This window comes from Sciurus vulgaris (assembly GCF_902686455.1).
Source record: "Sciurus vulgaris genome assembly, chromosome: 1".
NCBI lineage: Eukaryota > Metazoa > Chordata > Mammalia > Rodentia > Sciuridae > Sciurus > Sciurus vulgaris.
Window position 1 is genome coordinate 89,561,366 of NC_136461.1, and position 15,549 is coordinate 89,576,914.

At 36.3% G+C, this 15,549-nt stretch overlaps 1 protein-coding gene across 2 annotated transcripts in view; it reads left to right on the plus strand.

Annotated features, from left to right (window-relative positions):
* Positions 1 to 503: 503 nt before the first annotated feature.
* SLC35A3 (solute carrier family 35 member A3) overlaps positions 504 to 15,549 on the plus strand; it is a 48,857-nt gene continuing 33,811 nt past the window's right edge. Inside the window, exon 1 of one of the 2 annotated variants that reach the window (XM_079110888.1) lies at positions 504 to 789. Coding sequence is in view for 1 of the 2 variants with exons in the window: in XM_079110886.1 (XP_078967012.1) it covers positions 1,227 to 1,244 (18 nt within the window). In the remaining variant the exon portion in view is untranslated. Of the gene's footprint in view, positions 790 to 824; positions 1,245 to 15,549 lie in introns of those variants that run through there. The other variant, XM_079110886.1, reaches the window with a different exon arrangement.

A 15,549-nucleotide genomic window follows, 5' to 3' on the forward strand; every position in this document is an offset into this window, starting at 1 on the left:
TGTTGCATATTGGGTCATTGCGGTAATTCCCTCATAACTGAGATCCTCCAGCCCAGCTCCCTACCTCTCCGCTTTTCCCCTCTCCTGGTTAATGGCACTATGGCTAATTGGTTGCACCGTTTTGGGCTCCTCTCAGCCTCAAAGTCTCAGTCAGAGTGGGAGCAGGGGTCATTTCCAGCTAAACAAGTTTTCTTCCAGAGTACGGGTTGACAAACCGCGACAGTGTTAATCTTGTTTTGAGGTCATTGACAGTCATTTTTAGGAGCGGGTTAGTCTGCATCCAAGATCCGCCTCCCCACTCTCTCAGGGTCCTTTGCCCCAAAGGACTTTGCCCTTCCTCCAGCAGCTTGTCACTGTGACTGGCACTCTTTACAGTCGGTCAGTCCCGGGGAGAATCATCCCTTTTGACTGGAACCCTCCAGAGGTGTCTAAAAAGAGGCAGTGCTTCCAGCAGTCAAGCGACGCGAAACCGGCACCCGCGGCTCCTAGCAGAGCAGCCCAGGTGTGGTCGCCTTAGGCGCAGAGCTGGCAAGTGCAGAGCTGGAGCCGCCAAAGCCTAGCCGGGAACGGCGTTTGCCCGGGCCAAGGCGGAAGCCGGAGCATTTGGGGGACGGGACCGCGGGAACCCGGAAACGCCTGGGCTGTACCGAGGTGGCACCCACGACGGCGGGAGCTGGCGGCGCTGCGGGTCAGCAGTCGCGGTGCACCCGGCGGGCTCAGCGGCCTCGGGCGCCCGGCGTTGCTGAGCCGCAGGCCCCAGTGCGTGCAGCTGGCAGAGCTGCGCGGGAGGTGAGGCCTGAGCGTTCCTGGGGAGGGGCGGGTCCCGGGAACACGGCGGCTGCGTTGCTGCTGGGCAACTGCGAAGCGGCATGCAGGGGGCTGTGAGGTCTGTCAGGGTGTAGTGAAAGGTGTCGAGGACCTGAAGTACTAGTTAAGCAGGAGTAGGAGCAGATGAGGTGACACGTTGCACGACCGTCGACGTGCGGAATGTGCTGGGTGGAGGAGGAAAAAGGTCCTGAGGAGAGGGGTGTGTCAAGGGAATAAAAACGGCAGTGTGTGCTCTGAGCCCTTGGCGTGCAGAGAAAAGTGATTTGTGGGCCAGGCTGGCGGTCAATCATTCTTTCAGTCAATGTCCCCTGAGCTCCCGCTCAGTGTGTAACCCTGTGATAGGCACGGATGCAGTAAACCAGGACTTTGCGCTCAAGAAGTCACAGGGACTTCAAGAAATGGAAAGGCTACCACTGGTAAGGCTAATAGGCAAGGAGTGTCTGAGACCGTGTAAAATTACCATCACAACAAGGTTGTGTGTGTGTGTGTGTGTGTGTGTTCTGAGTATTGAGGAACAGAATTTTCAGTAACATTTAATCAACAAAAAGACCTCTCAGTTCAGGAAGATCTAGTTCAAATGAATTGAAGAATAATTAAATGTAATAATGAGCCTTGCTTTATAGTAAACTATTTATATGTCATCATTTTATAGTACAAGCCTAAATCTTTTATTATATTCCATTAAATGCAAAAATAGAACCAGAGTTAAATCTTTATCAGTCTTGGGCTTTGGTGGTTAAAGATTAAATTTGGTTCAATTTCTCATTTTGTGGTCTTATTCACTTTGTTTCCTTCTAAACAAATAACTTCTAAATTTACATTTCTAATTCTAACTTTCCTTCTTAATTCTTCCCTGCTTCATTCCCACTACCACTGTGCTAAGTGGGCTCTTCTTTGCTCTTTTGTTTGCACCACACCGTGGGTTTCAAACTGTACTTGCTGATTTCAGCCTGTTCCCCATCCACTCTTCCATCATCCCCTTTTGGTTTATTGGTGGTGCTGAGTATGGAACCCAAGGTCTTGCACGTGCTAAACAAGTGCTCTACCACTGAATTCACCCCCAACCCTCCTCAATTACTTTTTAAATCCAAAGGTCTTATGCCAGTTCTTTGGTCATTCTTCTCAGGGTACTCAGTGATTGTGTTGGCTCCAGAATAAAATTTCTTTTTTTTTCCCCCTGTGGTGCTGGGGATAGAACCCAGTGTCTTATGCATGCTAGCAAATGCTGTACCACTGAACTGCACCTCCAGCTCCATTATAAATGTTCAATTATTTAGGGAGGCATTCAAAGCCCTTCAAAATTTAAGTCTTTCCAAAACTCAATATGACTCTTTTATTCTTTTTAAAAATTACTTATTCCACTTAATCTATTTTTTAGTCAAACTGCAGTAGTTAATTTGAAATGGATTTTCTGAACACACTATATGCCTACCTGCCTTAGTCTTTGCTTTTATAACTTTTTTTCCTACAAGGAAGGTCTTTATAAAAATTCTATTCTTTAATGCCTTATATGCCACCTCTTTTTTATGATGCTTTCTGAACTCTACCATGTGTCTGAAATATATTTTCTCTTTGTGTTGGGCTTTATAAATCTTATAATACTTGCTAAATTTATACTGTACTGTGACTCTGAGAATTTTATTATCCCTACTAGAAATTAAGTTCTTTAAGGAAAGTAATTGTACCTTTTACATTTTTTGCACTTTGGTACTCTTGCACACTATCATGATATTTTAGACTCTTAGTAAATTTTTGTTACATTAAGTGATATAATGAAACAAATTTTTATATTGCTTCTGGAGACAAGGATAACTTGTGGTGTAACCTTATGTCAGAGTTTCATTAATAATCAAATATAAGAAATTCTGTTCTAGTTCACAGTTGAGTACCTCATTTGATCCTAGTAATAAGTATTGAGGTAGGACAGTTTTTATAGTCTCCATTCTTTTTTATAAAGTAAGAATATTGAAGTTCAGGTCAAATAATTTGCCCTAGGTCCTATACATACTCCTTAGGCTACTTCAGTTATATTTGAAATGAATATAATTTGTATCCTCAAAGGTGCCTTTTACTAAGTAGGAACTTAGTATGTTGAATGAATGAATGGGTAGGTAGTAGAATCAATAGAAATAATCTATCAGTTGAAAGCCCAATTTTATCATTCAGTAGCTGAGAAGTATGACTTGAGCTTCTTTTCTCTTTCCTGAAATTTTTTGAGAGAAGAGATTCTATTTGATGTTAATCAGTTGCAGGATTTTTTTTGGTATGTGTATGTGAAATTATAAAACTGGGTAACAACTTGAACATCAAACTGATAGTTAATAATGTCATCCTTGGGAATGAATTTATTGTTAAAGTGAGATCAATATGAATTGGTAGCTTAAAAAAAAAGCAGGTGTATGCTAAGTGCCTTCATCTTAATTCTCCCCATTAATGACAAAGTGTAGTGCTATGGTTATTTATATATTTAGAGATGGGTACTCTTGCTTTGTGTGGGCTGGTCTCAAACTCATGCATTCAAGTGATCCTCCTACCCCAGTCTCCTGAGTAGCTGAAACTACAGAGCCATTACTATGCATAGCTTATTAATATTTTTAGTTATTGTTTAAAAATGTGTTTTGTTACTAAATGGAGGGTATTTGATATGTAAATAGGAGAACAACCTAGAAGCTAGGATGTTACTCAACTTCTCTATGCAGATATCTGCCCAGAACTCTGTTTACCATCCATATTGGAGATACCATATCAAATGAAATCAAAGAATCACTTTAAGAGAAATTGGTGTATATTTAAATATATGCATTTTGATTGAAAAGGTATGGTATGTCAGGTGACATAGTAGATATTAGAATTAAGCTGAAACTTTTAGGTCACTTCAGATAAAGTGCTAAGAAATACTTCATTCCACAAAGAAAGTATCCATTTGTGATTTTATACCTGCTCTGTGTTGTTTTTTCTGTAAAAATTAGGTAAGAAGAATTTTTTAAAGAATTTTTTCTTAAATTCACATGTGCCATAAGACCAATTTTAAACATTTCCAGTAGGATTTTTCACCATGAGTAGATCTTATAAAGGTATTGAATGAATATCTGAAGAAGGCATGATAATATAATAATCACTTTATCTAATTTATATTCTTTAATCTTCATAACTACTCTGTGAGGTACATACTGTTATTTAATGTGCTATAGTTATTAAGTGGTGAAGTCAGACTGTGAGCTCAGGCAGTCTGAGTCCAGAGACATACATTTTCATGTACAGTGGTGAGTTATCTGCTGATCCTTAGACATGATTAAACACAGGCTTTATTGCAAAGACCCTGGGCTTTGTTAATAGAGTCCTCAGCCAGGTCTGACTGTGGGGTTTCCAAAAAATCAGGTCTGGTCACTCACCCCAAAAATCAAACAGAAAAGGTTACAGTGAAAAGCAGGAAAAGAACTCGTATTGATGACCATAAGGGAAGGCAAAGTGAGATCATATGTCGCAGCCTTGTCTTTGGAGTGTATACATGAGCTTTTGGTTTAAGTAGAGGAAAAATTGGGGGAGGGTAAGACTGCTGAGTTTTGGTTAAGCTGTGATCTAGTTGATCATTTTTTCAGTTCTGGTTCTGTGAGATGGTTTCGAAGGAAGAAGTCTTTATCACTTGAGGGGGTGATTTCCGTTTATTGCTCAGGATGCTTATCAGATCTGTAATCCTGGAAAGGGGTAATTTAGTTCCCAGGAGATAATTTCTTCTGGTTAGGGAGGCAGTCTCATCTTGGGGTGACTCCTCTGTGTAGGACAAAGACTAGTGACTTCTAAGTGTCACTCCAGGGATCTGAAACAGGATGCTGCAAATCTTGCCTCAGTCTTGAAGCGAGGCAAGATAGGTTGGATAAAGTTAGGGCTAATAAACCTCGTATTATCAGTTTTAGATGAACTTTCCATAAATGATTAACATGTTTAAATGCAGAGTTGAGCAGGGACCTGACCCAAAAGTTTCAGGTAATAAAGGAGACAGACAAAAAGGAAAGCAGACGTGCCAAGCTCTATTCTGCTTTCAGTTACCCATTGGGCATCTGCAGACCTAAGCAAAGGGTCTGCTTTTGGTGAAGGCACCTCCCTGTTATACTTTGAGAAAAATCTTGGTTCATATTTGAGGTCAGACATGTTATGCAAGGCAAATCATATACTTAATATCTCAGAACCATAATTTCTTAATCTATAAAAGAAGTAATACATTCTTTGGCAGATTAAATATTCTTGAGATAATGCTTGTAAAGCATCTCTCAAGAAATCTGACAAATTGTAGGTGTTCATGGCTCATTAATTTAATATCTCTTATGAAGTTATAGTTATTAGAAAACATTTTATGGGAACCAATTTCAACCTTCATCTGAATCTTCTATGTGTTATACAAAAAGACTTAATTCACAAAGAGATAATTCTTTTCTTTGAGGATTTACATAAGTCAGTGCCTAATATGTGACAGGTGCTGGTAAGAAAATACAGGAAATACAATGATACATAAGTGAAGGAAATGTAAATATGTCAACAAATTAGTTTGATTAAATTTTTGAGTGCTATTATAAAAGATACGTACAAAATGGCATGGGAATATATTAGGGAAAGGATTCAATCTGCTTGGGAAGACAGGAAACTTTACTCAGAGACCTGTGTTTGAGTCCTGTAAGATATATATATATATATATATATATATAAATTCTGCCAGTAGAAAAAGGAGAATTGTAGTTTTTACATTGTGGGTCTTACAAATGATAGGCAAGAATTCTACTGTTGACCAATCGGTCCAACCCTGGAAAGAGTTATTTTTGTTTATTTCCCCCTACTACCAGGGATTGAACCTAGGGCCTTGCATATGCTAGGCTATCATTCTGCAGCTGAACTAGTCCCCAGTCCTTTGGAAAGAGTTTTTTTTTTTTTTTTTTTAAAGACAAATATTTGCTCAGAAAATGCATGAAGAATACAGGTAGTAGTTTATGGCAGGAAATTGAGGCTTGGACCAGATTATGAGGAGCTGTTCTATTTGAAGGGGTTTGGACTGTGTCATCCATTTGGTGAAGAGTCAGTTAAACTTAATAAGCAGGGAAAGAACATGATCAAGTCTTCATTTCATTAAGATATCTGCTGTATAGAAAATACACTGGCTTTGAAAAGAGTCTGAAGCCTGCCGCATCCATTAGTAAGCAGGGTGACGACATGAGACTTGAATAGTAAGTATTGAATAAGCATAATTAATGTAATTCATATTCTATGTGATTTAAGTCAATAAGCCCATAGTGTGTGTATATATATATATATATATATATATATATATATATAAATATCTGACAGTAGAATTACCTGGAAGGGGCTGCAGTTTCATGTTTAGAAAGAATGGTGGTTGAAAAAAAAAGAAATTACACAGCATTTGAATTCTAGTATTAGAATCTTATCTTTAGCGGAGGTGGTAATCTTTCATTAATTATCCAAATATAATTACCAGCTAGGATAAAATCCAGCTCATTCTATATGTTCTGTTAAGTTTCAGTTAAATTATTTTCACTATCAAGCACATTTTCCTAAAATTATTTTATTGTTTTTGAATGGTACAAAAAAAATCATTTTAAGGATACTCACCTTTTAGGCTTATTCTAAGGCTCAATTAAATACATAACATTCTTCTCCCTCTCCCTCTCCCACTCCCCTCACCTTTGGGCAAGGGATTGAACCTAGGGCCTTGCTTATGCTAATCATACGTTGTACCACTGAGCTATACTAAGAGCCCCCTTATTCTTGATTACTCTCATATACCTTAATTTTAAATATATGAAAAATCTTTGAAAAATGCTAGAACCTTGTTATTGTTAGTGCATGGGGAGCAACATTATCTTATAGAATAATTGCTCTGTTTGACTTTCTTCATGAAGTTATGTTTCAGATCGCATTGTTTTGACGACAAGTAGTATATTTGAAACTGAACAATAAATTAATATTTAAAGGAATCAACTTGAATATTACAGTATAGACAGAAAACTTAAAATTAGCACTTTTCTAGTTTATAAACTTTATATCTGATTATATGCTATTAATATTTCAGTTTATAAAAACAGATACTAATGAAAATAGTGACAACCTGTATGTGTTTTTGCCTTTTGTTTTTTTAAAACAGCAAAGGGTCTTGGTAGTGTAGCTCAGTGAAACAATTTTAACCAGTCTTCCTCTAAAACATTAAATGCTTTCTATCTGAATAGACACATAGAATAGAGAATAATTAATTTTTAAAAATAAAGACAGGTCCTTGTATTAATTTTCTGTGGCTGCTATGACAAATTTCCACAAATATGGTGGATTAAAACAGCAGCAATTTATTCTCATATAGGTCTGGAGACCAGAAATTCAAAGTCAATTTCACCAGGCTAAAATCAAAATGTCAGCAGGCTTTACTCCCTTCAGGGAGTGAAGTGGGATCCATTTCTTTCCTCTTCTAGTTTCTGACAGCTGCCAACATCCCTTGGCTTGTGTCTGCATCACTCTAATTTTCAAGGCTAGCATCTTCAAATCTCTCTCTGCCCCTTCTTTGTATTGCTTTCCCTTGTGTATATGGGTTCTCTTCTTTAAAACACCTTTTCTCCTGGTCTGGGAACATAGCTCAGTGATAGAGGGCTTGCCTGCATGCTCAAGACCCTGAGTTCAATTCCTAGGGTGTGTCTGTCTGTCTGTCTGTCTGTCTGTCTCTTTCTCTCTCTCTCTCTCTCTCTCTCTCTCTCTCTCTCTCTTTTCCTCCCACAGTCTCCATATATACTGAGGTATAATTGACAAGTAAAATTTTTATATCTATATTATGAAGTACACAATGCAATGATTGGTATATCTATTTTGAAACAGCTCAATCAGATTAAATAATATATGGATCATTGTACATACTATTTGTGTGTGGAGGATATGAGAACACTTAAATCTACTTCCTCAAGTAAACCATACAGTTTTATTCAGTATGCTATACATTAGATCCTCATATGTTCTCTTCTTTTGTACATCTCTTAATAAGAACGTTTTTAATGGCATTTAGGGTCTACCCATTTGATTCCTAGAGAATCTTCCAATCCTAACATTCTTTATCTCATTTGCAAAATCCCCTTTTTTCCAAGGATGGTAAAATTTACAGGTTCCAAGAATCAAGACCTGATACTTCTGGGAGCCATGATTAAGCTCCCAGACATTTCAATGTGCTGGGATATAGAGATTATAAAAAATACTTAGAATGTAGAATCATGAGATTCTATCAGATTGCCTTTTATTTCAGACAACCATAGGATCAGATTGTGGATTTCAGAAATGTCGAGCATGCTGCTAAGTGAGGTGTAATTTTGTTTTAGGGCCATTGTAAAAGCTTTCTGATTGGTTCTTGGGTTGTGATTTTTAGGGCCTTGGGTTCATTCTTTCCTTTCTAAGATTTCTAATTAACTTAGAAGCCATCAGTGAAAACATTTATTCTCCTGTTTCCAATTAAATATCTGTGTCAGCAACTTATTTGTTATCTAGAGTCTTATTTTGATTGCAGATATTTGTGCACAAGTGAAAGTTGAAGTAATTCTTCTACCTGGTGAACTACCAGTGCCTCCTTTACCATTAATCTAGTCACATTAGAAAACTGATTCCAGATTCCTATTACCTCATGGTTCTGTTATCCTGCAACCACGTTTGATACCAATAACAATATCTGTTAGGGTTCAGTAAGGAAAACAATCCTTTAGTATTATGGGATGAAAGATTTATAATAGAAACAAGACTTTTCACAATTGTGGGTGAGGCAGGGGAAGTAAAGGTCAAAGAAGAAGGTGTTGGAGGATTACTGAAAGGTCACTAAGCAGCCCTCCTGAAACACTGGTGTGGTTAGACAAGTCAGAGTTTTCAGAGGACTATAGGAATCCATCCATGTCTTGCTGCCAGAGTAGTACCATAAAATCAGACTGGTAGAAGGGTTTATGAAAAGCTATCAGTTCTGTGTAGTTGCCTTTTGTGTTCACAAAGAATCTGGTGGAGGGTCTTGGCCTCCTATTGCTCAGTGGGTTAGCAATTGGGAAGAAGAGCTGACCTAGGTCAAGGTAGAGATGGGATAAACTGGAGCTTATCAGTATCTCAGTTTCCTCCCACCATGTATACCTGGCAATATTTAGAGAGTGATGGATCTTGCTTCATTTCTACTTTCTAACTCTTGTCCATATTTTGCGTTTAACCAACTAGAACTCAGCACCATTCAGAGAATGGGTTTGGGGCAATGTTGTTGGAGCTTAACCAAGTTGACATAAAACAAGATTATAATTTTCTTGTAATATTTTTCTTTTGTGCCTCTATTTTATTTTCCTGTCATAGAAATTTACAAATACTATTTCTTTTTTGTTTGTTTTTTGAATTGTTTGAGTAATGTGCCTTTATGCTAGAGAATAAGAAACAGTTTGTCTTGTTCATGATTGCATGCACAGTACCTCACCATACTAAGTATGTCTTAAATATTTGATGGCTTATTGCCATCTGGAAAATTGTATATTATCTCTGTGTTTTTTTTTGTTGTTGTTGTTGTTTGTTTTTACTTCTGCTCCTTCTCTTCTAAGTGTTGAACTTTTAGTAATGAATGGCCCTATGCAGCTTTCACATTAGTCTCTGCTGTCTATGGAATGTCTTTTAACTCCTGCATTTTGTGGAAAATGACCATAGCAGAAAATAGTATAGCAGGATAGCACATAGGTGGGGAAATGGGAGGGTGGGAAGGAGTACCGTGTTACTTGGCTTCACACATTTGGAAGGGGATCTTATAGCTCTGTTTATTAGATCATTTTTTTTTGAATCACTGACTTTATGTAAAGAATACTGAATAATTTTTTATCTAAAAATTGGAAGACATAGATTTTAAATTTATATAATTGAAGAAATATTTGTATATTGATTTTACTTACAGGTAGGTAATGGAAACTCTGCAGTCAGTGAAATAAGTTAAAAATTGACAGTAATGTAACTTACATACAGGTGATATTGTCTTATATAAACAGACACATGACACCATGAGGAAGAAAGGAAAGGAGAAACAATGAAAACATTGTTTAACTTAGAATGTAATAGGAACCTATAAATGATAAAAGAGTTGGGTAAGTGTTACTGGGCTGGGGATATGTGGCTCAGTGATAGAGTGTTTGTCTAACACATGTAGGCCTTGGGTTCAATTCTTAGCAGCACTAAAAAAAACAAACAAGAAAGGCCTTGGGTTCAATTCTTAGCAGCACTAAAAAAAAACAAACAAGAAAGTGTTATTGAACAAGATTTTGCTTTCATAAGCACTTATGAGTGAACAAATTTAGTGGAAGTTATTCTTTCTATCATAGAATCAAAATCAATTACTTTTTCCTCATTTCTTTCACTTACACAAAAAGAGTTTTTGGATTTTCCATATGATTTTTATGGATTTCAAGTACAGAATATTATTGCTTTTTTGCGGGGGTGGTGCTGGGGATCAAAGCCAGGGCCTTGTGCTTACAGGGCAAGCCCTCTACCAACTGAGCTATCTCCCCAGCCTGTATTATTGCTTTTTTTAAAGTATTGTATGTACTTCTGAGGTAGTTAAAAATATAAATATTAGTGTCAGAAATAAAATCAATCATGATGAATTTTGTTATTATTTAGTGTACAGCTTATTTCTAGATTTTAAAGTTTTGGCATCATGGAAGATGATGGACAAAAAAAAAATTGCAGCTGAGCTTAGCATTTCTGTATATATTTACTTTTCATGTTCATTTACTTGGAAAAATGTTGAAAGGTTTTTTACACCAGCAGTTGTTTCTGACTAGTGAAGAATGCAGACATATTTGCAAAATACTTAAAACGTGTGTTTTTCACAAATACTCTGTTATGTCATTAACCTCTGGAGGACTATCGTATTACACTAAGGGAGTATATTTCACAATTATTGTTTAATAAATGTAGTTCACTCTAAAAATCAAAACTTAGAAATTTAATCTTGTTTTTACAATAGAAAGAAAATTTATTTACAACATCTTATATATGCAATAGTCTTAAAAATGTGTATGTATTTATTGCAGTTTTAAAACACTGACTAAACATTTAGGTTTTTTATTTTTAATGGCTGGACACAAGTATCAGCAAAATATAGATTTTGTCTCAGTAGAGTGATAGGCTTCATACATAGACTTAAATATTATATTGGCTGTATATTGGTAAGCCATAAGAAATAAATCCACAACCATACTGATTTTCAGATTTTTCTACAAAGGACCCATTTTAACTTTGAAAAGATGAATAGAAAGCCCATTGCAGTAATGCATTCCTGTAATCCCAGTAATTTGATAGGCTGAGGCAAGAGGATCACAAGTTCCAAGGCCAGCCAGCACAACTTAGCAAAACACTGTCTCAAAAATAAAATAAAAAGGGCTGAGTTGTACCTCAGTGGTAGTGTTTGGGTTCAATTCCCAGTAAAGCCCCCAAAATTATAAAATATTAATTTATGTTTTGAATATTTCAGAACTTCATATCTGCAATGCTATTAATGATGGTATATACAACTGATTTCTCAGTAATTCTGATTAGTTTAGGGGGAGGGTGGTAGTAATAGTACATATACAGCCTTAATATTAAGCCCTTTATTCTCTATCCATGTTGTAAACAAATGTGTTTAATATAAGGAAAAAAAAAAGTACATATACATTAGGTACTATAATATGTTGCCATTTGTATATATATTTCTGGTGTTAGAGATTGAACTCAGGGCCTAAGATATGCTAGGCAAGCATTCTACTACAGAGCTACACCCAGACCTTAAATGTGTAAATCAACTTGGAATTGGCCGACTGAGCTTTATAAAGCAAGGCTGTTTAGGAGCTACTTTAATGCCTTCTAGTATGTTTGAAAAACCATTTCTTTTCCTCCTTGCCTGCTCCCCTTCCTCTTTTTTGCAATGTTGGGGATGAAATCCAGGTCTTCACCCATGCTAAGGAAGTGTTCTGACACTTGTTTATGTCCCAGCCCCTGCCTTTCAATTAAAACTATTTAATAATTAGCGAGAATGTCTTTGAACTTGCAGTAAGCTTACTAATGTATTTTTTGGTACAAAATGCAAAAGAACTTTCTGGTGAAGCCATTAGCAAACTCAACAAATTCAAATGAATGGAGCTTAGTGAATGAAGTTTTGTATATTTTCACCGGGTATAAGAAGAGATTTTAAAGTTACAGTGCTCAACTTTATGACTAGCAAACTAAACCAACTTCAAATGAAAAGTAGCAATTAATAAGCAAGTGCAGAATCTATTAGGAGGGACTGGGAGTGTAGCTTAGTGGTAGAGCCCTTTCCAAGTTTGTATGAGGTCCTGTGTTCCATCCTCAGCAGCACAAAAAAGAAAAAGATCTATTCGACTGATAAAGCAAACCCAGAAATAGTCCTTGTGAATAAAGAAAAGACTTCAGAAGAACTGAAATGGACTTTTAGGACTACTAATAGTGTAAATCAAGTGCAATGGTGCATGCCTATAATCCCAGCAATTCTGGAGGCAGAGGCAGGAAGATCTCAGCTTTGAGGCCAACCAGGGCAATTTAGCTAGACCCTACCTCCAAAAAAAAAAAAAACAAAAACAAAACTGGAGATACAGCTCAGTGGAAAGAAGGTCCTGGGTTCAATCCTTAGTATGGGGGTAAAGTATAATTGCTATATAAGTCAGTCTACTTTAGGGTTAAGGATTTAGTTAGTGGTAGAACTAGCCCAACACTTGAAATGCCCTGGATTGTTAATTATACAGTAGTTAATTTATTTTTCAAAACCTGGGGATTCAACCCAAGGCCTCATGCATTCTGGTAAAGTGCTATACCACTGAACAGTATCCCCAGTCCTGTTGGCTGTGTGGATTTTTTTGTTGTTGTTGTTTGTTTGTTTTGTTGTTATTTTGGTACTGGGACTTGAACCCAGGGGCACTTTGACAGGTTTTTAACAGTAAATCTTAAAAACATAAAGTTTTTGGTCACCCCTGCCTCGCCCCCTGCTTTGGTGATGCTGGGGATTAAATCCAGGGGCAGCGTTCCACTGAGCTACATCTTACACTAGCCCTTTTTTTTTTTTTTTTTTTTTTTCTTTTTTAATTTTGAGCCATGGCCTTGCCAAGTTGCCTAGGCTGACCTTGAATTTGTAATCCTCCTGCCTCAGCTTCCCTAGTAGCTGGAATTGCATGTGTACACCACTGTACCCAGCCAAAACAAGATTTTTGATAGTACATCACATGAGGCTATGTATATGAAAGAATCTAGTACTGTTTCTTCTTGATTATTGCTAAGTTTCTTATAGGAAATTTTTATGAAACAATAATCTGGAAGCAAGAGGACTGAGAACATCTGGGAGGATTAAAGGAAAATTTGGGGTAAGAAAACATGTAAAAAGGACTAAAATTAAATCTTAAATATGAAATTGTTTTAAGTTTTCAATTTTGAAGTGAAAATAATTTAGAAATTCAAATGAAGAAATAATATTCATTTTATAAATCATAGCAATGGAACATAATCTTTATTTTGGCCAGTTTATATTTAGTGATTTGCTGTGCATTTGCTTAGTTTTACATATGTTGTATGCCAAAACCAAACTATGTATTTGCATAATCCTACAAATGCAACTGTTTTGATTATTTTCACTTTGAGTTTATTCATCCTTTTGATAGAATAGTAAATTAAATTGTAATTTTATAGGTATTCTGATTGAAATGATCACTTATTTGCATATATTCTACTTTTCAACTTGTTAAAAAAATATGTTATAGCCCGAGAATGGGGACACATGCCTGTAATCCCAGCTACTCAGGAGGCTGAGGCAGGAGGATCGCAAGTTCAAAGCCAACCTCAGCAACTTAGTGAGACCTTAAGCAACTTAATGAGACCCTGTCTCAAAATAAAAAAATAAAAAGAGCTAGGGATGTGGCTTAGTGGTTAAGCACTCCTGGATTCAATCCCTAGTACCAAAACAAATACATCAGAGATGAAGAACATTAATGAGAACTGTATTATCATTATGAATGTTTATATTGATATTGTATATGTTTGGAAATGAAAAAGAAAATTTTAAAAGTATACCCTAGCTTAGAAACTGACCTTTCAAATTTTTATTTGCAAAAGAGTTAGGGAATTGCTTTTATAACGAGTACATTATGATCTTGGTAGCATAAACTAAACAAAAGACTTCCTTGAACAGATTTGAAATTATTGTTTAACATTTTCCAGGAGAAGTAGATATCTATGCCAAATATAGGTTGCTGGCAACTTACTCTCTTTCCATTCAGAGATAAAGAACCAGGATGTCCCTAGAATTTTACAGTAGCATGTAGTGTGAACCAGGAAAGCTAATATTTAACTATATAAGCTGGTATTTCTAATCACCTGAATGTGAACTTAACAAGTCATCTGACTTTCACTATTTACTATTTTCTTCATTTTTAAAATGATGAAATTATATTCAATGATTTCTAAAGCATCTTCCACCTATAAACTTCTGTCATTTTAGTTCATGTTAGATCCTTTGCCATTGCAGGTTTACAAAAGTGAGATAAATGTTTGATAAAGTCTATGTATTCTTTCCTTTGAACTTGATCCTTCGTGTAACAGAGGTATATTATTTAATTTTTGTCTCTGAAATTCAAATCAATGCTTAAGATAATTTTTTGAATAATTATATTTATATGTATTTAATAGTGAATATATATTTCATCGTTAAAAATTCATCCTTGTATTCATGTTGTGACATTGTTTGTGATCGAGGCATATGCAGGGTAGGAGTTGTCAAATTTAGTAAGCTAGACTTTATGCCTTCAATAATAGGTATATCAGTAGAACAGAGAGAATTCAGAGGAATTTGGGAAGGGAATGGAGAGGGAGGGAGGTGGGACAGGAAAAGTAAAGAATGGTGGGATGAAACTGACCAAACTGTCCAATGCACATATATGGATATATCACAGTGAATTTTATCTTTTGATTGTTTTGGTACTGGGGATTGAATCCAGGGGTGCTTAACCACTGAACCACATCCCCAGACATTTTTATTTTTTATTTTGAGACAGGGCTTCACTAAGTTGCTTAGCACTGGCTAAGTGCTGAGGCTAGCCTTGAACTTGTGATCCTCCTGCCTCAACTTCTCAAATCACTGGGTTTATAGGTATGCACCACTGCACCCAGTGAATTTCACCTTTATGTATATAGTGAACTAATTTTTTAAAACTATAAATAAATAGAAGAAAGACCAGTACAGTAGATGAAAAGGAACAGGAGGAAGGAAGAAGGGGAGGAAAAGAAGGAGCACTGGGGACTGAATTAGAGCAAATTATATTCCATGCTTGTATAATTGTCAAAATGAACCCCAATATTATATGTACCTATAATGCACTAATACAAACATTTTTAAAAGAATAGGTTTCTGTAATCATGATACGTAGCCTAATATAATATAGAATTGTTAAATCTATTTGAATATATTATATGCTCTTGCAATAATTAGGAAAAATCATATATCTAGAACAGTAAATGTGGCTTTATTGTGAGAACTATAAAGAGATATACTATAAACAAAGATTGTAATCAAAGATTTTGATGTGGAAGATGGACTCGTGGAAAAGACAAAAGTTAGATGAATAACGGAATATACTTGTCATTAATCCATGAAATCAGAAACAGAACCAAAGTTTAGAGGAAAGCATGGTGAGGAATGCT